This window comes from Podarcis melisellensis, assembly GCF_964234715.1.
Source record: "Podarcis melisellensis genome assembly, chromosome: 15".
Lineage (NCBI taxonomy): Eukaryota > Metazoa > Chordata > Lepidosauria > Squamata > Lacertidae > Podarcis > Podarcis melisellensis.
In genome coordinates, this window is record NC_138532.1 from 21,179,783 (window position 1) to 21,206,015 (window position 26,233).

Here is a 26,233-nt window from a genome sequence, read left to right on the forward strand (position 1 = left end):
TTTGTCGACGCTGCCAAAGAGGCAGCAGGTTTCAGAACATTATGGCCAGATCGGAGTTAATAAAAAGCACGGAGGCTTGATGTGCAAGGCTTTGCAACATTGAGTCAATTGTGCATGCTATGTGCCACCGTGGATCACATCTGCAATAGACAGTTTACAGTAACCTTCACCAGCTATCGGATGTTGGAGGTTATGACTCTCATCAGCCTCTGCCCGGCCCAGATGTATGTGTCTGGGGCTGAGGGGGGCATGGCTGTGTTGGCTGGGGCTGATGGTAGTTCAAAGAGCCTGGGGGAAACTAGGGTGGGCAAGGATTTCTTGAGAACAACCCAGCTAAATCCCCTCCTTGAAACCAATTAGGAATGGTGGTGGGGGGATGAATGAAGCTAGCTCCAGCTTGGCCCAATCTTAGGGCCCCTTAGTGGAACAAGGAGGCTCGGGGTCCCACAGATTCAAATCTACCTCCAAACCACCCCAGGAACATCCTATTTCAGGAGGGCCAGCAGTAAATGGAGACTTGGGGAGCCTTCTACAGGCCTTTGCAGTGGGACTGTCTGCCCCATTCAGAGCAGCACTTGTGCCCCACTCAATTCCCACCTCCAGGTTAAGGGTTGCATGCAGTTCTGCAAAACATGGTTTCAGTTGCTACCTTCCATAGCCAATCCTAAGTGTTTATTCTCTATGAAATTCCTATTTTCCTTTTCTTGTAGAACCCACTCTGGGAACTTTTTGATAGAAAAGCAGAATGTTGATGATGGCGTGTGATACGGGAACAATTCGGATCCCTTGCAAGAAAATAAATAAATCAGTCTGGCAGACAACTGTCCCAAATACTGTATTTTTCGCTCTATAAGACGCACCAGACCACAAGATGCACCTAGTTTTTGGAGGAGGAAAACAAGCATTCGCTCCATAAGATGAACACACATTTCCCCTTACTTTTTAGGAGGGAAAAAGTGAGTCTTATAGAGCAAAAAATACGGTATGTGCATTTGGGAAGGCTGAATATCTGAGGAAGTAAAGGAACAAAATGATAGGCATTGCACTATTCCTTATGCACATTAATTCTACCGCCTGCCTTTTTCATAATTTCTGAGCAGAACAGGTTACGCAGGTTTTGGAGCCCTCCCAAAACCTATGTAACCTCTTTGATCAGAGCAGAACAAAAGCAAATAATGACTGCATGAGCCATGAATGGCCATGGCGATATCAGATCACCCTGTGAGGGTCGCCTCTGCCCCTGGGGACTGTCTGGCTGCTTGGTGGTTCAAGCTGAATGTGCGGCAAGCTGTTCTTGGGGGAGAAAAGAGTTTTCTGCCAATGACGCCTAAATTGCCCGCAAGCCCCAAACAAATCTACCTGTAATAGCCTCAGAGAGGCTGACTGAGTCTGCTCCATCGCTAGCCTAATCGGCCCTTGGGGAGAGCCGGATAAACATATTCCGAGGCCATGAATGATTAACAAGGATTTTGCTTTATGTATCCTGGTCTAATGAGACAGCTGCTAATCCCGGCAAACGTGGTATCTCCTGGCAGAAGCTCCTGACCAGCCGCCTTACATGCCACCTGGGCTCTCCCCGCCCGCCACCTCCCTGTTCAGGGCATCAAAATCCATACTGGGGCGGGGGGGAGCATTTTGCTTATTACTCGTTTTGTTTCATTTCATTTTGCTCAATTCCTTACCGACAATTATTCCGATTAAGACTGTCAACGTGCTTAAGAGAGCCGTTAATTGATTAATCACCCGCCTTTTCAACTGATGCATCCATTAACCAACCGATTAAACCGCGCAGCGGATTTGCATACAGGCGAAAGCCCCGCCGTTGAAAGCAGCGCTTAAAAGGTCTGAAACTGAAGAACAACAAAAACTGTTTCTGCTATTTGTTGCTGTACCCAGTTGCTGCACTTTTGCGCCGTCTGCGCCAGCATCGGAACAAAAACAACCCTTTTTGCGGGGAAAAATAAATAAAAATAAGTAAGGAGGTCTCCTTAACTTCCAACCCGCGGATTAAAAATCCGCTGTCGCCAATTAGTCTGCCAATTAAACCAATTAAGTGTAGGGACATGCTGCTGGAAAAGGCCAAGCAGTCCACCTGGGTAACACTAGATTTCCCCACCGATAGACCAATCCGCCATAACTTTGTCTAATCCTCTTTAGAAACCATCTGTGGCTTGCTCTGAGAGGGGAGACGGATGAGGTGGAAGAGTCCTGAAGGGACTGTGCTCATTCTGACTGCGGTCAGGGGTGGGGAGGGCACATTTATGAGTTCTCCTCAACGTTAAAAAACAAAACAACAAAATTTGCAGCTTGAAAATTAGTACCGCAGGGAGAAGGCTGAGCGAGGAACTGCCACGACTTGTTAGATTTCTTGTTTATTTGCAGGCAACTTTTTTAATGGGAGGGAACATTCAGGAATGGTACCCCTGAAGTCTGAAAAATGGTATAGTCCACCTTACCACTTTGGGATGCTACCCATGAAGTTAACGGCACATCTAGAACATGTAGCTGAAACAGGCATGAAACACTTCATTTGTCCTGTCCTTAGAGATAATTATTACACTAATGTTGCAGATTTCCTCCAAGAGCTCAAGGCAGTGAATATGGTTCTCCCACCCATTCACTTTCATCCTACCAACAGCCCTGTGAGGTAGGTCAGGGTGAGAGCATGGTCACTCAGTGTTCATGGTCATTTGGAGACTTGAACCTGAGGCCCTCGGGTCCGATTGTGGTTGGAGTGTTGAACTGGACCCCAGGAGGTCAGATTTCGTGGCCCTGCTCAGCCACGAAGCTCAAAAGGTGACCCAGTTAACCTACCTCACAGGGTTGTTGTGAGGAGAAAGCTGGGAGGGGAAAGTCACGTATGCCACCTTGAGCTTCATGGAGGAAAAAAAGGGGGGGGTGAATATAAGAAAGCACAGAATAAATATCACACTGGCTCAGTTCTGAACCAGCATTTTGAATTTAGAGTAAAGGCTCCAGTGAGATTCATGGTCGAGTGGGTTTCTGAACTGATGCCTCACAGGGTCTACCGTGGCGCTTTCATTTCCTACGTCACACAGAATGCCCACTGCCCATCTGCTTCCTTGGACGACCTCAATAGCCTAGTGTTATGATAAATGCATAATAATTCTCCCCATCCCCAGCAAATTCATTCAGGGTTTTGCAAACCTGTATCACAGTCTCCCTTGTCTTTGAAAAGCAAAACAAAATGCCCTCCCCCAACCTGAAGCTTTGGACTACAACTCCCATCAGCCTCAACCAGAACGCCCAATTGGCCAGGGATGATGGAAGCTGTAGTCTAAGGACAGGTGGAGGCCACTAGGTTGGCTAAGGCTGGTCTAAACTTTAAAAAAAGCAACAGAGAGAGACTCCAAAACCTGGCTTATGTTACATAGAAGGATTTGTCAGAGCTGACCCCAGATGCCTAGTCCACCTTAAATTTCCCCCTAACCTCAGGAAACATCTTCGTACTGATTTGCTAACAAAAATCTTGGCTACACCCATGCCATCAGCCCCAGAAGTTTTTGGCATGTTGCCAAGCAAGCTCTGTGTCGTTTCTGCTGGGGAAGAAAGCATCCTTCTCTCTCCTCACCCACCACATCCCCCATCTCACAGAAGCCCCATGGGCCCATCAGCAGAGCGTTCCCCTGTGTAGCCTCTGTGAAATGATCATACTTGTCTTGGACGGTTGTCAAATGGGGAGCTTCTTCTTGGAAGAATTTGCATTTGCCCTTATTGCTGAGCACCCTGGCATTGATAAGACTCAAAGACTATTGGAAACCAGAGACTATGGGATGACCAATCTGCTCAGTGACCTGTTGCTGCAAACTGCACATGACTATTTCAAAACAAGAGGTGAAGTCCAGCCTTCCTCATCTCTCAAACACCTGGCTGTGCACTACTTTCTCCTCTCTGTTCCTTGTCCCCTTAGGTTTTCTTTCTACCCCCCTTTCCTTTCTCTTTCACTTCTTTTGGACAACTCCCTCTTGCAACTCTTGGCCGACTTCAACATCTCTGGATGGGCTTCCTTTCCTAAACCTCTAATTCTTCTGTTTGATAGGCAGTGCTATTTTTCTAGAAAAAGAAATGCCGGAGCTCACCATGAATGCCTCCCTTGTTCTCTTATAATAGCAATGGCACCCACCTGAGAGGTGCTGGAAGTGAGTTTCAGCGAATTCCGGCTGAAAAAAGCCCTGTCTATAAGCTTGGCCTGGCCTGCCCATTTCGGAAGCTCAACCAACTACAACCTGGTAGCCTTCTTCCTGCTCTGTGACATCAGGGCAGTTCAGCCAATCAAGGCTAGAGGCTTCAAAACCAACAAAAAATATCTCTATGTGTCTTACAATGTAGTCTTTAATAATAATAATAATAATAATAATAATAATAATAATAATAATAATAATAATAGCTTATCATTATGAGCCAGAGGACAGACTGCCTGGGAAGCAAAAGGAAAGCCTGGAATCTGGATAATCTTTGGGATTTCTTGGAGATGGGAAACCACACTGTTCTGTTCACCCTTTGAAAGCCTGTTCTGCCACCAAACAGAAGGACATTGGAAATGGATGGTGTTTCTTTACTCTCCAATCACCCAGCTATTCCTTTATGGCGCAGATACTGCCATTGGTTGATTATTCCTGTGTGATGTCATTTCCTCTCCTTGAAGTACCAACAAGAACAAATATCATTTCCTCTGGGCCAACCCAACATCTTCCCTTATTCTGCAGCATTCCCCCCTCCCCTCATAACCTCTCACGTTGTCATATGACATCACTTCCTCAATGCCTCGCCTGCCAATCTCACCACTTCCTTCTGAAGCTTAGAGGAGTGGTTCATCTCTATGATTTCTCGTAATGGACCTTGTTTGAGCAATACTCCTTAAAAAAGGTGAAGACAAATCACAAAGTAGAAAATAGGCTGGGTAGGGACATGTACAGACAATTTGCTCAGAACTTAAAAATAAAATGAAAAATCCAAACACACCCCAATAACCCCAAAACAAATCTACCGAGACCAAACAAGAGAATTTCTATAGCGGATGCCCTCTGTTCCTTAGTCCTTTGCAAAAAAGTGCAACCTCAGTGGGATACATTTCTTTTTTTGCCACCCCTTTGTGACATCTCCTTTTGTGCCTATTTCACTTTAGAGCACAGCTATGATGCTCTCGTGCTTTGTTTGAACCAGACGTAGAAAGGAAAACAAGGGGGAACAAAGTACCAGCGAACAAAAGGAGGGGGAAGCGCAAAGAGAGGAGTTGAAACAAGTGATTCCAGCAAGACAGCTTTCCTTTGGGACGCACTTCTTTGAGCATTGCGAAAGAAGCATCGGGGATCCCCCGCCAGCTTGGTTCAGCCCTGAGAGGAAAGGGTGGGAGATCTGTCAAGCGACAGTGAGGCAGGGGGAAAATAACGCTGTGCGACTTGCTTACACTTCCCTCCCACAACGCTGGCGCTTTGAGCAAACGGAGGCTGCCTTTCCGGCAAGGGGTTCCTACCTGTCACGTTAACTTCCACCTGGCCAGACCGTGTCCCGATGGTGTTGGTGGCCTCGCAGACGTACGTCCCTGCCAGGCTGTAGGTGACGGGCCCCTTGAAGAACAACGTGCTGTTCTGAACCTCCACGTTGTCAGGGAGCGATCCGTTCAGTCTGTCGCAAAAGGAAGGCCAAACGGTTAGGGAGAAAGTTCTTTCCTGTAGCCAGTGAATCCTGGAGCTGTTATAGGACTATCCAAGCCCATCTGTTTGAGCCCACCTAGTCGAGGTTCAAGTCCATCTGTTCTACAACCCAATTTTCTTGCCAAAACCTTCATTGCCTACTACCTTCCAAATCCAACATCTTCTCTGCTTTAGGGTATGTAAAACTGCCCTTATACAACAAGGCCCACTACATGGAGTGAGTGGGTTCGTGTTCACTGACTGCCCCTCACATGTGTGTGTGTGGGGGGGGGGATAATACCTGAAAAGGGCTTAGATGTAATGGCAGCAGGTTGTGGTCAGTGCAGTGGAACGACAACCAAGTAGCTGCAAGATTTGAGTCACAAAGCTCAGAGAGTGACCTTGGCCTAGCCATCCTTTCTTGACCTAGCCTACCTACCAGGGTTGTTGAGAGGATAAACTTAGTGAGAGGGAACTATCTACATCACCATGAGTTCCTTGAAGGGTGGGATAAAAATGAAAGATGAATTTACAATTGTACCTGCACCCCTCCCTCTTCATCTTCAAACAGGGTTTTGATTTTGGGAGCAATAGGGGCATGGGGTAAGATCTGCAGAACATGGAACCCTGGAGACAACACTGACTTAGATGGACTAATAATAATAATAATAATAATAATAATAATAATAATAATAATATCCTGCCCATCAGACAATGTTCTGACTCTCAATAAGATTTCCTGTGCTGAAAGAGAGAGAGAGAGAGAGCAAGATAGCCAGAGAGAGAGAGAGTGCGAGAGAGAGGTCTTTCCCAATTTGGCCACCTACAATCCTGTCAACTGAAGCTTTGCATCGGGAGACAATTTATGTCAAGGCACTGTGGATCATTTTATAGGACAGGTTTACCATCTGCCTGTTTTTTTTTCTTCTTTGTACTTTTGCAATGGTTTTAAGAAAATTATTGTGATGATTTATTCGTTTAACTAGAGGTGCAGGGGATCAAATCCAGGACATTCTTTGCGTTAAAAAAAGATGCTGTGTCACTAAATATTCCACCCGACGCCTTTTCCCAAGCCATGGACATCTCAGAAGAGAGCTGGGTGGTGTGTGTGAAGGGGTGGGGGTGGGATCTCAGGGCAATAGCTTGAATCCTGTGAAGTATGCAACATCAATAAATTATGCAGATTATAACTGTGGTCATTGCATAATTTATTCTGCTTTTGCTAGACCGAGCAAAGAGCTAAGTTGGTGCTAAAGCCCCACCAGTTGGAAACTGATGCCTTGTCCCATCAGCTGGAAATGCTGGCTACACTCTTTTAGATCTACCTCCAAAGTTTCCAGGGGCTGGAAACTTGGATTTATTTAAAAAAAAAAAACCACATAAAAACTGAGATGCTGAATTTGGCAACTGGTGGCAATTTCTTAACCCTGTAGCAATATTTTCAATTTGCCTGACTTCCATGCTAGCAAAATCAGTCTTATCTCTACCCTGATAGGTTTCCCCCAATCTATCAAGCAATAAAACATGGCAACTCAGAGCAAGGCTTTTAGTTCCCTTGCCCCTGTTCTGTAGAACAGTATCCCTGTCGACATACGACAGGCGGCCACTCTCTGCATTTTCCAGAAACAACTGAAGGCATTTTTGTTCTGATGGGTTTTCTCAGCTGGGTGAATGGGTCTTTGCCACGGGTGTCCATTTTGTATTGTTTTAAAATTTATTTGCTGTTGCTTTCTACGTCATTTTTAATTGTTTTTATTGCACGTGGTTTGAGAGACGTTTGTGGAAGGTGACTGAAATGTTGTTGTTGTTCTTGTTATCCTGGAATCAAAGGCCAGCAACACATTGATGAATTAATCCCAAACTGTTTTGGAAAGTCATGGAGCAAACAAACATAACCATAACTGCATGTATACATGCAGGGAAAGAATAATGCAGCTTGCTCATTTTTAATTACCGGTACAAGGTAAAGCAATTACTTTAGCTAAAGTAATTGGATCACCCAAAAGCTCAGCGGCAGAGTGCATGTTTTGCGTGTACAAGGACCCAGGTTCAGCCCCAGAAAAATCCCAGGTAGTTGATGGTGGCAAACACCTCTCTCTGCCCAAGACCTGAAAGAACCACTGCCAGTCAGAGTAGGCAGCCTTGGACCAATGGAGCAATTTAGTAGAATGCAAATTCCTATTGACAGTACAGGAAATTCTTCTATCCTCGCCTTCCCCTCTGAAGCACTAACAGCAATCCACAAGTAGTATATAAACAGGAAAGGTTAGAATTTTGTCTATGACTACGTTAGCATGCATAAAAGCAAAGCTCTATATAGTTAAAGACCCAGAGATGACAGAGGCGTTTATAACCCAAGCCAAGCCATGACAGCCTTATCCATCAAGTGTGTTGTGCAACTCTTGAAAGATGAGGGTGCACTTCTGTGCAGAGCGAAAGGGAAGATCAGAGTCAAATTCTGAATGGCTAAAGGGCAGAAGATGCCCAGCATCAGTCGTGCAAAGAAGCCCACAAGTTACTAGTCCATAGGAAATGTGATGGCCTGCTCACCTATTCCTACCTACGTTAGGCAATGGGACCCTGAAAGAAAAAAGGAACACTTTGGTAAAGATTTGATTATTATTACTGTGCACCAGACAAATGAGAAAAGAGGGAGTTAGCCCACCCCACCCCTATTTTGGCCACAAAACCTTTCCCCTACCCCCATGACTTATACTTTCTACCATTTGGCTGCCAGTTTTAACATCTCCATATTGGGATAGTACGCATGCTGGCTTATAAATGAATTTGTAGCCAAGCAATGCACCACCTTCCATGAGCAGAATGTTCTCAGGTTCACCCCTTGAAGATGCCTCACAGCTATTCACACTTGTGGGACATTCAAACCTCCCCATTTCCCATCACACCTATATTTTCCCCGCTTTCTCACAGTCCTTCACCCTCAGCTCTCATACGTTTAATCTCTCTTTCTCTCACTTCTCTTCCTGCACTGCAGCCACCTCTCCTCCATCACTTAACATTCAGAACTATCTTACAATAGTTCGTGCATTGGCTACTTCAAGCTTTGACTACTGCCATGCGCTTTGTTTGGGACTTCCCCTGTGCTTGACTGGGGAATTGCAGTTAGCGCAGAAAGCGAGACCCTATCTGCATTTATAACAGCTTTGCTCAGATTGCCATTTTACTACCGGGCCAAATTTAAGGTGTTACTTATGGTGCATAAAGCCCTTAACATCTTGGGGGGTGGTTTGCTTGTGAGATCGCCTTACCCTCATATAGGCCCACGTGACCATTTCGATCTGCAGAGCTGGCACAGTTAAAGGTACCACATAACTCTCGTTCTACACTTCTAAGAAATAAGCCTCTTGGCAAGGCAGCACCCAACATTGAAAACAAGTTTGCCAGCTGAATGGGAACTCGATCCTTCAAGTGAAATTAACAAGGGACCCAGGAATTGCCCTTCTGCATGTTTAGAACACTTCATTCCACACAGCTTGAGTACTAGGGCTGGAAACTCTGAATGGTGGAGATTCCTGATATCTCCCGACTTACCACCACACACACAAAAATTGGGAGACTCAAAATATTTCCACACTGAGCAGAAAGCTGAGGTTTGATACCATTACACCCAGTTAACTCAAAGGGACATTTATAACAATGGACACATATCTTTCTCAGCAACACCAAACGCCTAGTTCAAAATGAGGAGCTGAGGACAGGGAAACAACTAGAAGATTAAGTGTGGCCTGACTCTGTAGCTCAGTTGGCACCATGGTGCAATTTGGCCTGGAGCCTAAACGGGAACAAATTCTGCTGGCTCTGTAAAATGCACATCTCAAATACCTTCTTCCACTTTCTTCTCTTTCAGCTAAGGTAGAAATGAAGCATTTTGGAAGGATGCTTCTTGCCCAGAGATAGAAAGACGACAAGATACCTACTAGGGCGGACTGGCAGATAAAATTATTGGACCATCCAGAGATGGCAAGTTTAACTGGGAAAATTAGAAATCAGGCGGATCAAAACTTCAACAAAGAATGGGATAAATATATAATGTACTTGAAAGACCACTGTAAACATTTGAACTCTTTGGCAGGCTTTACGTGACTCTTGCAATGATGCATAGATTTTGGATACTATGGAGCAGGCTTCCTCAAACTCGGCCCTCCGGATGTTTTGAGACTACAATTCCCATCATCTCTGACCACTGGTCCTGCTAGCTAGGGATCATGGGAGTTGTAGGCCAAAAACATCTGGAGGGCCATGTTTGAGGAAGGCTGCTATGGAGGATGACAAACTAGATAGACTGACAATATCCAGTTTAAAACGTTAGTTAAAGAACCCACGGAGGGAAGGAGGGAATCTTGAGATACACAAGACTCTTAGGTAAAGTTTAATATTTGTGATAATACTCTTTGTGTGAATGAATTTGTATAAATCAAATAAAAATTATTTCAAAAAAGAAATGAAGCATTTTGATCTGGGGAAGTGGACCTGTCAGTGGCAGAAAACAGTGGTTCAGCTCTGCAGCCTCTTTTAAGAGTTTCTGCCTGGCTGGAATGTGTCCTTGGGGGTGTGTGTCTGAGAATGCCTCTTGTTTTGTCTGGCTGCAAGAGTGAGAGGGGCTTTGGAATGTGTGTAGAAGCCAGTAGGGTGTACAAAGGTAAAATTTACATTCTTTGCCCACCCACTTTTACCTGTTACCCATCACTGGCATATGGCCCTTGGAAGGTTTCCCAGAAAGGACTGTGGCCCTCAGGATGAATAAGGTACCCCCATTCCTGCCAGAGAGATTTGATCAGGGAGATGAAAGTCAAGCTTTTTATTCCAGAAACACCATTGTTAGGCCTATATCCCCACTGGCAAAGCTTGGGTGAATAAAAGCTCATACTATCAGGATTTTCTTTGTCTCATTTTAGCAATTTCTCTCTCTCTCTCTCTCTCTCTATCATTCTATCTGCATTGATCCTTCTCTCTTCCCAGTGGCTTTGGTCCATGCCTTGATCTTTTATTTTATTCAGCAAAAAAACTGGAACTCAGAAAGAGGTTGAATCCATTCCACTGAAACAATGGAACCTGGAAGGGGAAGAACTAGCAGCATTGCTTATTAGTCAAGGCAGTGGTTCCTATAGGCTCTGTCGATCAAAAATGCTTCTTAAGGGAGCCCATAAGACCAGGATGAACACAGGGATAAATGCTGACAAACCCTTTCCTGAGCAAAGAGAAACACATGCCAATTGGGTGGGTGAGTGGAAAGCAGCTTCTTCTGCACTCCAGCACAGCTGTACTTAACACACAGGTGGAAAGTATTTGCAAGTCTGGGCCAAAACTCACCCCTTCAAAACAACAGCAATAACACAGGCTGCAGAGGGCAGTCTAGCTTTTTTTGGGGAGTGGAGGAGTTCTCCTTTGGGGAGGAGAACCCTATTGGTTGGCGGTCACAAATAAATTTGTGGTAGGGGCTAAGAGGGAAATGGCAGCCAAATGTCAATCTGAGCTTTAAGAGAGTTCCTATGCAACAGAAGATGGCTAACCTATGCCTAGGCTAGTAGGGGTGAGCAGGCTCTTTCTTTACTAGAACCCCCAAGGTCCACCAATTGGAGTTAGGTGTAAAACAATGGCTCAAGCAGGTGGACACAGGCTGTGAGTTGTCTCTGGTGCAGATACACAATCCAGAAATGCATGACCAGTACCAGTCCTTCCAGACCAATAATCCACTCCTGGTTTTCCTCTGACTGTTGTTTTCAGCTGCCTCACTGAGGGTGGTGGAAATGGTTTTTAGCCAACTGAAAAACAGTGGGTCAGGAAATCCTTGCCAATCTATTGCAAGTCAGTAGATCTCTACTACCAGTTGATCTTGATCTGCCTTCTGACCCAGCCCTAGACTGTACCCACTTCCGACTGCACGTGGGAGGTCATATGATTGCATTTAAACAAGAAGCAAACAAGCAAAACAACAACCCCTGCACATGGAAATTTGGTATGTCAGGGAGAAGGCTAGGCTGTAGCCCTTCTCCTCTGGCATGCTAGCTTTTTATATATGGTGGATTTTCCCTTTTTTTTTTAATGGAGGAGCCAGAGGAGTCCTGCAAGCTGCAGCTAGAATCTGTACAGTCCAGACACAGGATTACCTCCTCCTCTGCTGTTTGTGAGAACTAGGCCATCTACTCGCCTGCCTAGCTCCATCCGGGTCATCCCAGGTGATCAGGCTTGTGAGTCACCCGGCTGCTGATCAAATCTGCCTTGCCTGTAACACACACACACACAGCAGCCTTTTCCTCTCCACATATGCCCGGTCAGGGATGCTCATCTAGGTGGAAACTGACCTCCTCAGCAGAGCCTTCATTACAGAACAAAGATGAAGGAGCATTATATAAAGAGGAGAGTGCCGGGGGGGGGGGGGAGGAAGGGGCACCTGAGGATGTCACGTGGACAGGCTTGTGGGATGTACCATATTACTAGAACTTTGGGGGACACCAACCAAACCCAGCTGCATAACAGCGTCTGAGAGCAGACACAGTGACTGGGGTGACTTGCTTCTGCAAGCACACATCTGCATCAGAGCTACTGAAACTCAGAGATTCTCACAGTCTTGGGGGGCGGGGGGCTGTTGTCTCTCATTGCTACTATTAAGTGATTTTGAGTCAGAAATGTGTGTCAATCTGCAACAAATCATCCAGTGGTTGAATGGTAGGTCCTGATCTATTTTCTGTCCACTCATATGGTATATATGCAGTTGCTGCTTTGAAATCTGGTGTGTTCAGGTGGGTTTTTCTGTGGCCGCAAGGGTTTAATGTCATTTTTGTTGTTATTTTGGAAGGGGTGACTTAGCACAGGTCAAATCATCACGGCCTGTTACAGCCAGGCCTGGATTTCTCTGAGACGTTTGGGCTGCATTAATTCAGACTGGACATGGGGACTGACATGATGGGATATGAATGAATGAATGAATGAAATGAAATGCTTGCAAGGAGTAAAGCAGCACATCATGGAGAAGGCTAAGCTAGACTGCCACCTCCTTGATATGCTAGCTTTCTATGGGCAAGACACTCATGGGGGTATTGTCAGAATAGGAACTCATATGAAGGAATATAAATGAATGAATACAAAAAAAAACGCTTACACAAAATAAAGCAGCACTTCAGGGAGAAGGCTATGCTAATCTGCTTCTTTCTTGATATGACAGCTTTCTACATGCCAGGCATAGGAGGTAACTCAGTTGCGTCACACACAAAACACATTCTCATAATCTGCAAAACCTGGAGTGGTACTGCCTAGTTCCACATTGACCATCCCACCAGTTCCGTAGGATTTGGGTGCAAAGGTGCGATGCTCTCATCAGAAAGAGGTCTCCCTCCTGCCCAATCGAGGATCGCTCTGCATTTGGAGTTAGAGGGAAGTCAAGTCAAAAGGGACCCTGTAGGTGGCTACTTACAGCTTCCACTGGTATGAGGTGGCAGGAGGGTTGGCATCAGAGATACACGTCAGCTTCACATCTTTCCGGTTGAGGTACCAGTTGCCATCAAAGCCATCGATCCTCACTTCGGGCTCGTCTGCGAGGAGAGGAACAGGAATGACAGCAGAATGGGAGGGAGTTGTGAAGGGCAGGCAGGTGAGAGAGGAGAGGAGAGAGGAAGAGAAGAAAGGAGAGAGGGATGAAAAGAGAGGTACAAAGATGTGGACGAGGGAGGGGAACAAAAGGCCATTAATATTCACTCTGGCTCACCTTTGTCTCATAGCTCAGCTCTGGGGCATGCTGCAGATCTAGTGTGGTGCAGTGGTTAAGGTGTTGGGCTAGGATTTGGGAGAGGAGGGTTCAAATCCCCCCCCCCCTTGGCCCTGACCTAGGGCCAGTCACTGCCTCTCAGCCTAGCCTACCCCACAGGGTTATTGTAGGGATTAAATGAAAGAGGGGGAGAACCATGAACAGTACCGTGAACTCCTTGAGAGAAATGGTTGGTCATGAATACAACAAACAAATAAGATTTGGACTTTTCTTTGCATTATAGATGGTAACCGAGGGTGGGATGGGAGAAAAGCCCTCTCCACATGTTCAGGGGTGCTGTTCACTCATTCATTCTCACAGGGGAACCCTGACTTTTTAAAGGAAAATGCCCTATAGCTGCTCCCCCACACCCAAATCCACCCCTGTTCTGCCCAGGGAAAGAAGTCTCAGGGGCCACAAGCCTCTTCAAGATACCAACTCCGCTGCTGGAGAACGAACAACAGCATCTCAGATTTATAGAGCTGGAAGGGACCACGAGAGTCATCTAGTCCAACCCTTTGCAATGCAGGAACCTCTGGCCCAGGCTGGCCTCCCTGCCTCTCTCACTTACACAGCACGTTGAGGGTCATGCTGTCAGTGAAGCGATCCAGCTGGTAGTTGACCACGCATGTCAGTTGCTGCCGATGGGCCTCCCGGCTGGGCAAGAGGCGGTACTGGCTGACCACGGTGAAGGTGCCATTGGGGTTGCGGATCTCTTGGTATTCCGCCACCCCTTTCAGCTTGGTTTCCCAGGACACGGTGCTGGGGGGCTTCCCGTTGGAGGAGGTGCAGGTGGCGACCACAATCTTCTCCGTCATGCCGGCCTTGGCAATGAGCAGGCTGGTGGTGGCCTGCATCCGGTTTGTCGGTTTGGCTGAGGAGAAGGCAGGAGGGGAGAAGGTTAGATGAGAGGGGAGGGTCTTTGAGGTTACTAGCGTGTGCTGTGAGCTGTTTGGTCAGCCCTTAGGGTTAATCTCCTGCTGAGACATACAAGGGGTTCGAAATCAAAGTGGCTTCGCTGATTCATCAGAATACACTAGCTTCCCTGGCCTTTTGCAAAACACAAACACCATTCTGTGGACACTGAACACAAGCCTTGTGCTCTATTGCAGTGTCAATATTTATCAGAATTCCACCTTTCGTAAGAATGTAAGAAGAGACTGCTGGATCAGGCCAATGGGCCGTCTAGTTTGGCATCCTGCTTTCACAGTGGCCTGCAGGAAACTCTCATGCAGAAACCAAACATAAGAGCCCTCTGACCTCCTGCAGTTTCCGCCAACTGCTATTCAGAAGTCTAACTGCCTTGGACCATGGAGGCGGAGTATAACCATCGTGGCTTGTAGCCAGCTGATGGCCGTCCCTTCCTCCTCCTCACTTGAGTTCCATAGTTTAACCATGTCCTGCAAGAAAATGTTATTTCTTTTATCTGCCCTGAAACTTTCAATGCTCAGTTTCGTGGGATGTACTATGAGTTTCTAGGGTTAAGAGACAGGGAGAAAACTCTTTCTTTGTCCACTTTCCCCATGCCATGCATAATTTTGCCAACTTCGATCATTTCACCTGTTGCTCCACTTAAAAAAAAAAAGCAAGTTTCTAGTCCCTTATAGGTTTGAACACAAATGCAGCAATGTGAAAATATTGTGATGAAAGATCTCCAGTGTGCTGGAAACATTCCAAAATGGAGGCGTTCAGGAGCTGATGTTTGACTGTATACTCCCATACATTATTACATGAAAATTTTTGATGTTATTATCCTAATACATATGTAGATATTAATAGCCTACTACATTTTGTAGAAACTCATCCTAAATGTTATCATATTTAGCCAAACAAAATCTATGCCTTCCTAAGCTTCGTGCTGGACTGTATAAGTATGGCTGTACCAAAAATGCTAAAATTTCAGCGGAGAATATTCTTCTGAACTATATGCCTATTGTATGGAAGTTAACAACAAGATAACAAAAATGGATTCTAATGGTGGCCAAGAGACTGATACGGATGAATGCGAAGAATAAAGATATCTTATCTCCTTTAATCAATAAATTGGTAATATGACAACTACCCATTGCACCTTCAGCCATACATAAGACCAGGCATAGTCAAACTCCAGTCCTCCAGATGTTTGGGACTACAATTCCCATCATCCCTAGCTAACAGGACTAGTGGTCAGGGATGATGGGAATTGTAGTCCCAAACATCTGGAGGGCTGGAGTTTGCCTATGCCTGCATAAGACTTTTGGAGCTTTGATAATGGAATCTTCTGGAATCTTTGGAGCTTTGATAATGGAAATGCACTGAAGCAGGAGGGGAGAGAGAAAGACTCAGTGGCAAGGCTTGAATCCCGAGCCACATCCTCTCCAAAAAAACCTCAGACACAAAGGAAGTCGAAGCCGATGCTTCCCAACTTCCTTCTGAAATCCATTTTGGGACATCAAAGGGAAAGGCTCCCAAAGGAGCATCATTTTCAAAGCTTTGCCACACCCTTGAGAAACAGGTCACTACGACCAATCCTTATCCAAGATAATACAGTGGAATAAGCAAGACAGCAACCTGTCTACGCCAAGGATGCAACTCTAAAATGCATCCTTTGCACACTGATGGCATCGTCATTATCGTCACACAGGCAATCATCACCAGGAAGGAGAACACGGAACAGAATCCCACAGGACCTTTGGTCTCTGGGCACAGAACCACTTCCAACCCCCCCCCCCCATGCCCTGCATCAGTCCAGAATCTAATAGTTAGTTCTCGCTGCTTCAAGCATGCTGTTCCAGTGGAAGGGGACTGAAGGCAGTTTGCAACAGAGGGAGAGAAATGTTTCACTCGCTGCTGTGGGTACTACAAGGTTAGGAGATTTAATTTCAAGCTGACCTGATGCACGGGGCTGTCCCAGTGGAATGTGTCCGAGGGGAAATGCAAGAGGGAGGGCATGCCTTAGCTTCTGAGCATAGGCTTGCTGGTGCGGATGAGGAAAAATTAACTCATCAGCACAGGAATGAGTAACCTGTGCCCCCCCAGGTGATTTTGTACTCCAGCTCCCATCAGCACCAAGCCCACATAGCAATGGTCAGGGATGATGGGAGGTGTAGTCTAACTGGAGGGCCAAAGAGTCTTCACCTTTGCTTTAAACTGAGAACAAAGCAGGACTCTGGGTAAATGCAGAATATGATACAGTACTCAAAATCTTCTATGGTAAAGGCTGAGCCAAAGTTTTGAAGATCAACAGTTTTCATGCAAAATAGCAACATTTTCAAAGGTCCCTAAACTAGGTCCTGCAAAACTAGCCTTTTTCATATAATTTCTCAATTTATTCCCTATATTCTACAGGTGCTGTTTCAGTAGAACTTTTTGTCTATCATCTGTCTATATCTATCTATATCATCTATCTATCATCTATCTATCTATCTATCTATCTATCTATCTATCTATCTATCTATCATCTATCTATCTATCATCTATCTATCTATCTATCTATCTATCTATCTATCTATCATCTATCTATCATCTATCTATATATCATCTATCTATATATCATCTATCTATCTATCTATCTATATCTATCTATCTATCTATCTATCTATCTATCTATCTATCTATCTCTATCTATCTATCTATCTATCTATCTATCTATCATCTATCATCTATCTATCATCTATCATCTATCTATCTATCTATCTATCTATCTATCATCTATCATCTCTATCTATCTATCTATCATCTATCTATCTATCTATCTATCATCTATCTCTATCCAAAAGGAGTTTTCTTCTTGCTAAATACACAATTCAACCAATAAGGGGTGATATAGGCAGTGCGGTGAAATCACGGCACTACCTAACCAATCAGATGTGGCTATGGGATGACAATATGAAGCCACATCAGAGGGAGAGATAAATAGCTCTTGCCCTCACTCCGAATTGGAGAATGGTTCTGCTCCATTTTGCAGGACCTCCAAGTTCTCTCCAAAAATAAGGTGTGGGGTAAGCAACATTGATGGCAAATGTTGTAAAATTTGCCTTCTCATTTTACCTCAGCAGACTAGGGAAGAGAACAAGCATTTCCTAAGGACTTGGGCTGGGATTCTGCAGAGAGTGGGGTATGGAGGTTCTGCACCCTGGCGATCAAGGATAGTCCTTGCCGCTGCTTCCTCTGCTGCCACTCAGCAATGGCGGCTGGATGACGACCGTAACCCCACCACCCCATGAAGGGAAGCAGAGGAGAGGTGGGAGAAATAGACTAGGCTTTCCCTCTCAAGCTCACTAGGGAGCCTGGCTCCCAGTGGCGTAGCGTGGGTTGTCAGCACCCGGGGCAAGGCAAGTAATTTGCACCCCCTAACCCGTGGATTTTAGTAGGGGCAGAGAGCTGCGAGTACGAGCGCAGATGTTGCGCCCGGTGCGGCCGGACCCCCCTGCACCCCCCACGCTACACCACTGCTGGCTCCCAAACCTCTGCTCCTACTCAAGCCATTAGTGTTACGGGACCAGTATGTAAAACCTGAGACGCTGTTTGCTCAGACAGGAGTGCAGAAGGACCACTAGTTTTTTGGAAGGCAGCAAAGCCGACTTACCCAACACAGTGAGGTTGAGCTGATTCTCCCGATTGCCATCGGGGAATGTTGCAAACTCGCAGATGTAAACACCTTCATCCTCCAGCTTGAGGCGTGACAGCTGGATGGTCCCATCCCTGGTGGAGGAGTTTCGAAAGACCATCCGGTCCTTGTACGGGGGCAGGATGGAAATGCCCATGACGGGGTTGGAGATGGCCACGTTCTGCTTGGAGCCATTGGTGGCCTTCTGCCAGGTGACCTGGGTGATCTTCATGCCGAGGCTGGGGTTGGTCAAGGTGCAGTGCAGGTTCACGTCAGTCCCAATGTACCCAGAGACCGTGTCGTTGACAAGCACCATCTGAGCCCAGAGGCCTGCAATGAGAGCAGAAGGGAGGCGGGGGAAGAGGAGTCAGTTGCAGAGTGATAAGAAATGGTCCTTGTTGCTGGGATTCCAGCGCACCGTTTGTCCCAATTAATTCTCTCTGCTTGTAGCTTGGAAGCAGCAGGTTCGCGCAAGCCCAGCTAAATATGGCTCACAGCTCCGCAGATAAATTGGAGAGAGAGAGAGAAATTGACTACGGGACATAATTTCCCCTTCCCAACAGTTAAACAAGTGCATTTGAGTTTCCTGAGCCTGTGACGGAGCTGGCTAGAGGAGAGGAAAGCCACGCAAATAGTCCCACTATGTTCCGCCTTCAGATTTGCCTGCCCGGTGGTACATAAAACTGTGCTGCTCACCTGCGCCCAGAAATGGGAGACAGGAAACGTCTGTCAAATTGCCCTGCTTGCTTGCCTGGAAGAGATGGCTAAGGCCACCGAGTGGCCATACTTCAAGGGGATGGGAAACTGCTTTTGGCTGAAGGGCCATGTTCCGTTCTAGGCAAACTTCAGAGGGCCACATGCCACTGGCGGGTGGGGACAGAGGAAAAGGTGGGCAGTGCCACAAATGCAATTTTCATCTTTATACAGAAGATGACACACACTCCCATATCCTCATCCAGACATGTAAGAGGCATTGGCAGAGTTGAAGCACACATCCCAGCTAAGACCCAAGGGGGTGGGTGGGTGCAAAGCAGGGTGTGTGTGTGAGGGGTGTGGCCTTGGGTTTGTGCTGCAAGGAAAGTCCCAAACACCAGAGACAGAGGCTTGGAGGATAGCACTTGGCTTTAAGGGTTGAGGTTTCCCACCCTTTCTAGACCAGATGGGTGACTCTACCAGCCTAGCATAAACATACAGTGGTACCTCGGGTTACATACGCTTCAGGTTACATACGCTTCAGGTTACAGACTCCGCTAACCCAGAAATAGTACCTCGGGTTAAGAACTTTGCTTCAGGATGAGAACAGAAATTGTGCTCCGGTGGCACGGCAGCAGCAGGAGGCCCCATTAGCTAAAGTGGTGCTTCAGGTTAAGAACAGTTTCAGGTTAATAATGGACCTCCAGAACAAATTAAGTACTTAACCCGAGGAACCACTATATCTATATAAGCTGGTTCACAAATGTATGTTTAGAGCGCATTGACTGCAGTGTTAAGTGGCAGCTGGCATGTGTGACTGAGCCACCCCAGCTCTGATACTGCCGCCAGGACTCCAGTCTCCTCACCTTTCAGCCACATCACTGCACAGCTTCAGGTGTTGGGCTGTGAGAGTTGAAAAATGGTGATGAGAAAGGAAGCGAGGGGGTATGCAGATGTGAATCCACCCCCCCTGCATTGAGTAATGAAGTGGCAAGAGATCGTGCGGAATAAGCACACATGGAATGCCATCTTTACAACAGACCGCTTTAAAATATTGATGGCTTGAAAAGAGGACGAGACAAATTAATGGAGGACAAGGGTATCAATGGCTGCTAATTCTGATGGCTGTGTTCCTACCTTTTCCTGGCTCTTAAGGCTGCAAGGATAAGTGCATGTGTGTGTGTGTACATCTGCAGTGCCTGGCAGATCTTGGAAGATTCCCAGGGTTCAGGGGGTTAGAGATTCAGTGCCCTATGCAGCTCTGTGCCCCTCCCTGCGACTAGCAGGACGGCAGAATGAATGACGCAAGGTAGCAAATATTGCAGAATGAATCATGCAAAATGTGTGTGTGTTTGTGGGGGAAATCATGCAAATGTGTTTGATTTGCATAATTTATACAGCATATAGAATATCTATCTAGGTCTTTGCAGACAGAGATGTAGATATATAGGGAGGCTGTCACCCACTAGTGAAGGGGGGTTGGTGGAGATCATGCTATCCAAAATCTCACTGTGTTTGACAGGCCTTGCTTTCTAGTGTTGATGATTGCAACCGAACTTTGACTAACTGCATGATTTATAGTCAATTAACCAATTAATTTCACATGCACATAGCATTTTGGAAGGGGGTGTGCGTTCCTTATTCATGGACTCCTCTACTGAAAGGGGAGCATCAGGTTTGCATTTTTGAGAGTTACATTCTCTCCAGCCACTAAGGATACAACAGGATTAAACCCTTTCCCCGAATCCAAAATTAACCTCTGTCTTTGCGACTAAAAATAAAGACTGCTGTGTTTCTCGTTGTTTCTTCTTCTCTGCCTGTGTGCTTTGCTTAAGGCATGAAGACAGATCTGGCTAACAGCTGGGATTCATGCTTTCAAAAATGGGGAGCGACTGTGACTTCTTAATCCTTGGGGTGCAAGCGAATGATTGGCAGCCCCCTAGCAAAGATTTACTCTCCAACTTGGAGAGGAGCAAGTCAACAAGCTGGCCTCATGGCTACAAGAGCTGGCTTGCTGCCTTGCACTTTTTTCATTTAGGTTGGCCTTATCTATGTTATGTTCAGAAGAACCTGCTGGATTAGGCCAAGGAGACATCTGGTCCAGCCTCCTGTTCTCACAGTTGTGAACCAGGTGCCTGTGGGAAGCTCGTGTGCAGGATTTGAGCACAAGAGACCTTTCCCCTCCTGTGTTTTCCAGCAACTGGCATTCAGAAGCCCTGCTGCCTCCAACCATGAAGGGAGAGCCGAAGCATCATGGCTAGCAGCCACCAGTGTGGTGTAGAGGTTAAGAGCAGTGGACTCGTAATCTGGTGAACTGGGTTTGATTCCCCGCTCCTCCACGTGCAGCTGCTGGGTGACCTTGGGCTAGTCACACTTCTCTGAAGTCTCTCAGCCTCACTCACCTCACAGAGTGTTTGTTGTAGGGGAGGAAGGGAAAGGAGATTGTTAGCCGCTTTGAGACTCCTTAGGGTAGTGATAAAGTGGGATATCAAATTCAAATAATCTAATCTCTTCTCCTTGCACCACACAGAGGTGTAGAACTTGTGGTCCTTCAGTGTTGCTGGACTACAACCCCCATGACCCGCTAACAATTAGGTTCACTGGGAGTTGGAGTCCAACAACCTCTAGGGAGCATTGGGTTCCCCATCCTAGGGTTAAAGCCCTAAATAGCCTTGGTCCAGTATATCTGAAGGAGCGTCTCCACCCCCATCGTTCTACCCAGACACTGAGGTCCAGTGCTGAGGGCCTTCTGGCGGTTTCCTCACTGGGAGAAGCCAAGTTACAGGGAACTAGGCAGAGGGCCTTCTCGGTAGTGGCACCCGCCCTGTGGAACACCCTCCCACCAGATGTCAGAGAACAACAACTACCAGACTTTTAGAAGACATCTGAAGGCAGCCCTCTTTAGGGAAGCTTTTAACGTTTGATGCATTACTGTACAGTGGTACCTCGGGTTACATACACTTCAGGTTACATACGCTTCAGGTTACAGACTCCGCTAACCCAAAAATAGTGCTTCAGGTTAAGAAATTTGCTTCAGGATGAGAACAGAAATCGTGCTCCGGCGGCGCAGCAGCAGCAGGAGGCCCCATTAGCTAAAGTGGTGCTTCAGGTTAAGAACAGTTTCAGGTTAAGAACGGACCTCCGGAACGAATTAAGTACTTAACCTGAGGTACCACTGTATTTTAATATTTTGTTGGAAGCTGCCCAGAGTGGCTGGGGAAACCCAGCCAGATGGGTGGGGTATAAATAAATAAATTATTATTATTGTTGTTGTTGTTGTTGTTGTTGTTGTTGTTGTATCGTAGAGTTGGAAGGGACCCAGTGGTTCATCTAGTCCAACCCCCTGCAATGCAGGAACATGTAGCTGTTCCATACAAGGATCAAACCTGCAACCTTGGTGTTATCAGCACCACTCTCTAACCAGCTTTCATTTTCTTTTATCACATTTAGATCCACAACCCACCCCTCTTTTCCTCCAAGGAGATCAAGGTGGTACACATGGATCTCCCCTTCCCGCTTTCATCCTCACAACAACCCTGTGAGGTTGGTTAGGCTGAGAGATGGCAACTGGCCTAAGATCGCCTTGTGAGATTATCTGGTGTAATATATTGCCTGGCAAAGACTTCTGCAGAACTCCGAAGCTTGCCACCATTTTGCAACCTTTTCCCTCGGTCATCCTGAATGTTTCATTTCTTCCACTGAAGACCAACAATGGCTGACTTTGCTTTTTAAAACATTGTCTGTACTCCATCTCAGGCAATACCTTTCCCTTCCACCAAGAAAGAGGGAAGTACCGTATCTTACAAGATGAGCAACATTTAAATCCAGCTTCACATACACCCCCCCACACACATGCAAAATTGCTGCTGTGTCTCTCCCTAATCTGTGTCTTTAGAGAGAACACTCCAATAATTATATAGCTGGTATTTATATTCAAAGCAAAAAAGAAAAAAGAAAAAAAGAGAGCAGGGTAGTGGTGCAGAGGACGGGTGGTGAAAGTGTAGCAGAAAACTGGAAAAACGGGTCATTCGAGAAATGGGAAGCCTGGGGAGAGGAGGCCAAAGAACAGTTGTTCATGTAAAGCATGAAAGAGAATGAAGAGTGATTAGAACAGAGGAAAGCCACTTTATATCCTGAGTCAGAGCACTGGTCCGTCTAACTCAGAATTGTCTGGCATGATGGGCAGCTATTTTCCAGGGTTTCAGGCAGGGGGCATTCCCAGCCCCACCTGCAAAATTCAGGGATGGAACCTGGGGCATTTTCCATACAAAGCAGTTCCCTTACCAGTGAGCCATGGCCTACAAATCAAATAAGATTCTAGTCCTCATTGTTTTAAATAAAGGCTTCTTTAAAATAGGAATGTAAGAATCTGCCTTGTTCCGAGTCAGAGCTTCAGCCTCTCCAGCTCAGTAATGTGCACATTGACTGGATGCTGCACTGAGACAGGGGACATTCCCAGCCCTCCGTGGAGATTTTGGGGATTGAACTTGGGACCTTCTGTGAGGGAAGCAGATCATCTATCACTGAGCTATGGTCATTTGCATGAGGGACATGGGAAGGAAGGCGAGAGAGGCTGTCAGAGTGGGAATGCGGCACTGGAAAGGAATGATTGCTCCACACAAGGAGAGGAAGGCAGTAGCTCTTGCTCGCAGGAGCAGGACAGAGCCAATGTCTTTTGCTGCTTGAGACGGAGTAGAAGCTCCTGCCCCAAGTCAAGGTCCTGAACATGTGCAGAACTGATGTTAAAGCAGGAACAGAGAACCTGTTGGATTACCTATAATTTCCACTACAGTCGTACCACATAAGTCAAACGGAATCCATTCCAGAAGTCCATTCGACTTCCAAAATGTTTGGAAACCAAGGTGTGGCTTCCGATTGGCTGCAGGAAGCTCCTGCAGCCAATCAGAAGTTGCACCAGATATTCGGGTTCCAAAAAATGTTCGCAAGCTGGAACACTCACAACCATGGTACGGCACCTGCCACCTGAAGCAGCCACCTCACTTTACCTAACAGTAGGGCTAACCCCGAATGTGGGGCTCAGCAAACACAAAACAAAACCCTTGCCCCCGTCTTTCTTTGCCCTGCCTTCTCAGGTGGTGATTTTTTTACATCTCTTCTGAACACATCAGGATCTTGGCAGAGAGACTGTCACACACCTGCTGCAGAAGCCCCCCCCCCCAAGTTGCAAAGGATTCTGGGGCGTTTGAGCACATGTTGAATCTGTGTGACACACCAGACCGGCCTGTTGGGCTGGATTGCCACCACCCCATGTGAAATGAGATTTCATCTTACAACACGCCCCTGTGACAGAGCGCTGTAGAAGATCTGTAGTGGGTAGCAGGAAATCTTGTGCTCCCTTTCTGATCTTGCTGCAAGGTACCCCTGATAACCTTCTGAGGAACCTTGGCGTTTTCCAGAACATTCTGGGGAAAAGGCTAAGAACAAAACTGGCTGTTTAACTAGCACCCTGGCAAAGGCTTGGAGGAACCTCTTTCTGGTGTGTAATTTCACAAGCCCTCGCCCAGGGGTGCTTGCAAAAGTGAACACTCCTCTTTCAATGCCAAGGGCTGCAACTACTGCCCCAGTCCCCCAAGGGTTTAGTGATTGACCTGGAGCAGAGCAGAGCAAGATGGAGGAATGATGCTCTGTAAGAGCTGGTGGGTGCCCACCTCCTTTCTCTGCTGAGCCCCAAATAAGTCTCAGGTCTTGGGGGGGGGGGTTCTTGATGGTGGTAAGAGCTTTCAGGGCATCCCCCAAACTTTGAATGCAACAAATCCTTTGGCATGACTGCAAAGACTCTGAATACTATTTACTGGAAACTGAAGGGGAGAGTGCTGTTAACGCTTCTGTCCTGCTTGCAGGCTTCGTACAGGTTTCTTGTTGGCCACTGTAAGAACAAGATGCTGGACCCTGGTCTGATTCAGCAGGTGTTTCATAGGTCCCTATGATAGTGCCTTCCTGGGGCACACACCCTGACTTACTGGTACAGGTAACCAACCCACACAACCAATTCACAAATCTCTCGATTCCTCCACATTTGGTGACTGACAGGTACAGATATCACCTTTCACCCACCCAAACACTTTCTGCTTAAAGCAGGAGTGGGCAACCTGCAGCCCAATGGCTGGATGTGGCCCTAGCATGATTTAATGTGGCCCTCAGCCTAATTCCATGTGAGCAGCAAGGAAGTGGGGGGGGGGGAGAAAGGGGCGACAAGAGAGAAAAAGAGTTGGCAGAGGGGAGGAGAAATCAAATTGTGCTCCACCCATTTTTGGTTCTCTATCTACCCACCCACAGTCCAGACAGATCACCTGGGGTGAAGGCAGCTCTCCGAAGAAATACGAAAGTTCCATCTATTAGATCTGGGATGGCTCGTTCATACATGCAAGTTATCACTTGAGGCTTCAGTCACCCAGAGATAATGATACGAAACTGCCTTATGTCGGGAGGCTTCCAACTTGTGTTCTCATTCAAGAGGTGACTCAGAAAGAGTTTACAGTCCCTGGTAGGCCCAAGAAGTTCTGGCTCGTAATTTTGGGATAGGACAGCCTGTCTGCAGGAAAACTGGCCTTCCAGCTCAGGGCAACAGTGGAGAGACATTTATGACCAGGGACTGTGTCCAACTAAATGCTACTTGGCATAGTAGTTTCAGTAATTAATGGGCCTAAGTTCGTCCTGCTGATTAATTTCAATGGGTCTACTCTGCATAGGATTCACACTGGGAACAGCTTAAGGGTTGATCATTTGTATTCTGTTCAAATGGCCACAGGGACACCATGAATTTTTGAATTAAACCAGCACTAAACAAACATTTCTCAAACTTTCTTACCTCCCTTTTTTTGCAGATAATTTAAAATGGCTGGGTGCCTCAGTGGACAACTTAATAAAATTTGTGTGCATATGGGGGGCATTTAGATTACAAATTAAAGTACACAACTCATATTTTAATAACTGTAGTTTGCCTTCATGATGCAATGAATAGGCCCATTTCAGTGAGCAAGGTTGTATGAAACCCGGTGTCATTTTCCCCAGCTTACCACAACCCTGTGAGGCAGGCCAGCACTGATCGCCCCACCCCCTGGCTTGTTCTACAATATCAGAATATATCAAGGCAAACTCTTCTTCTTCCAGATGGTAGCTGGGGTACATTGGAATGGGATATTTTCTATCCCAAGAAATTGCCAGTGGGCTTTGGAGCCTGCCGCGTCAGCCAAGTTGCTAAAAGGTCTGGATCTGGGTATATTCCTGTCTCCAAACCCATACTGGTTGGCATTTAAAACTGTGTTTCTGACAGGACACAGGGTTACATTGCAAAGGGTTGTGACAAAAGCCTTGCCATTCTGAATGGCTGCTGAAATGAAGAGGAGGAGAAAGAAAGAAATTTGGTTAGAGTTTCCCCAACCGATTGCTCCTCCAGATGGCCAAAGAGATGCATTGGAATTGGATGGGCTGCTGGTTAGTGAAGGAAAAATACCGCCCTCTAACACAGATGCACCCTGAATGCCTCCCCAAGACCCTGAGACACTAGCAGACCCC

At 46.5% G+C, this 26,233-nt stretch overlaps 1 protein-coding gene across 6 annotated transcripts in view; it reads right to left on the reverse strand.

Annotated features, from left to right (window-relative positions):
- Positions 1 to 26,233, reverse strand: part of NECTIN1 (nectin cell adhesion molecule 1) — a 195,629-nt gene that overhangs the window by 73,513 nt on the left and 95,883 nt on the right. For 5 of the 6 annotated variants that reach the window (XM_081889897.1, XM_081889898.1, XM_081889901.1 and 2 more), the window contains exons 2-6: positions 17,984 to 18,334; positions 13,988 to 14,290; positions 13,087 to 13,204; positions 8,205 to 8,234; positions 5,495 to 5,646 (exon numbers count right to left, since the gene is read on the reverse strand). In XM_081889897.1, coding sequence (XP_081746023.1) covers positions 5,495 to 5,646; positions 8,205 to 8,234; positions 13,087 to 13,204; positions 13,988 to 14,290; positions 17,984 to 18,334 — 954 coding nt within the window. The remainder of the gene's footprint in view (positions 1 to 5,494; positions 5,647 to 8,204; positions 8,235 to 13,086; positions 13,205 to 13,987; positions 14,291 to 17,983; positions 18,335 to 26,233) is intronic. The other variant, XM_081889900.1, reaches the window with a different exon arrangement.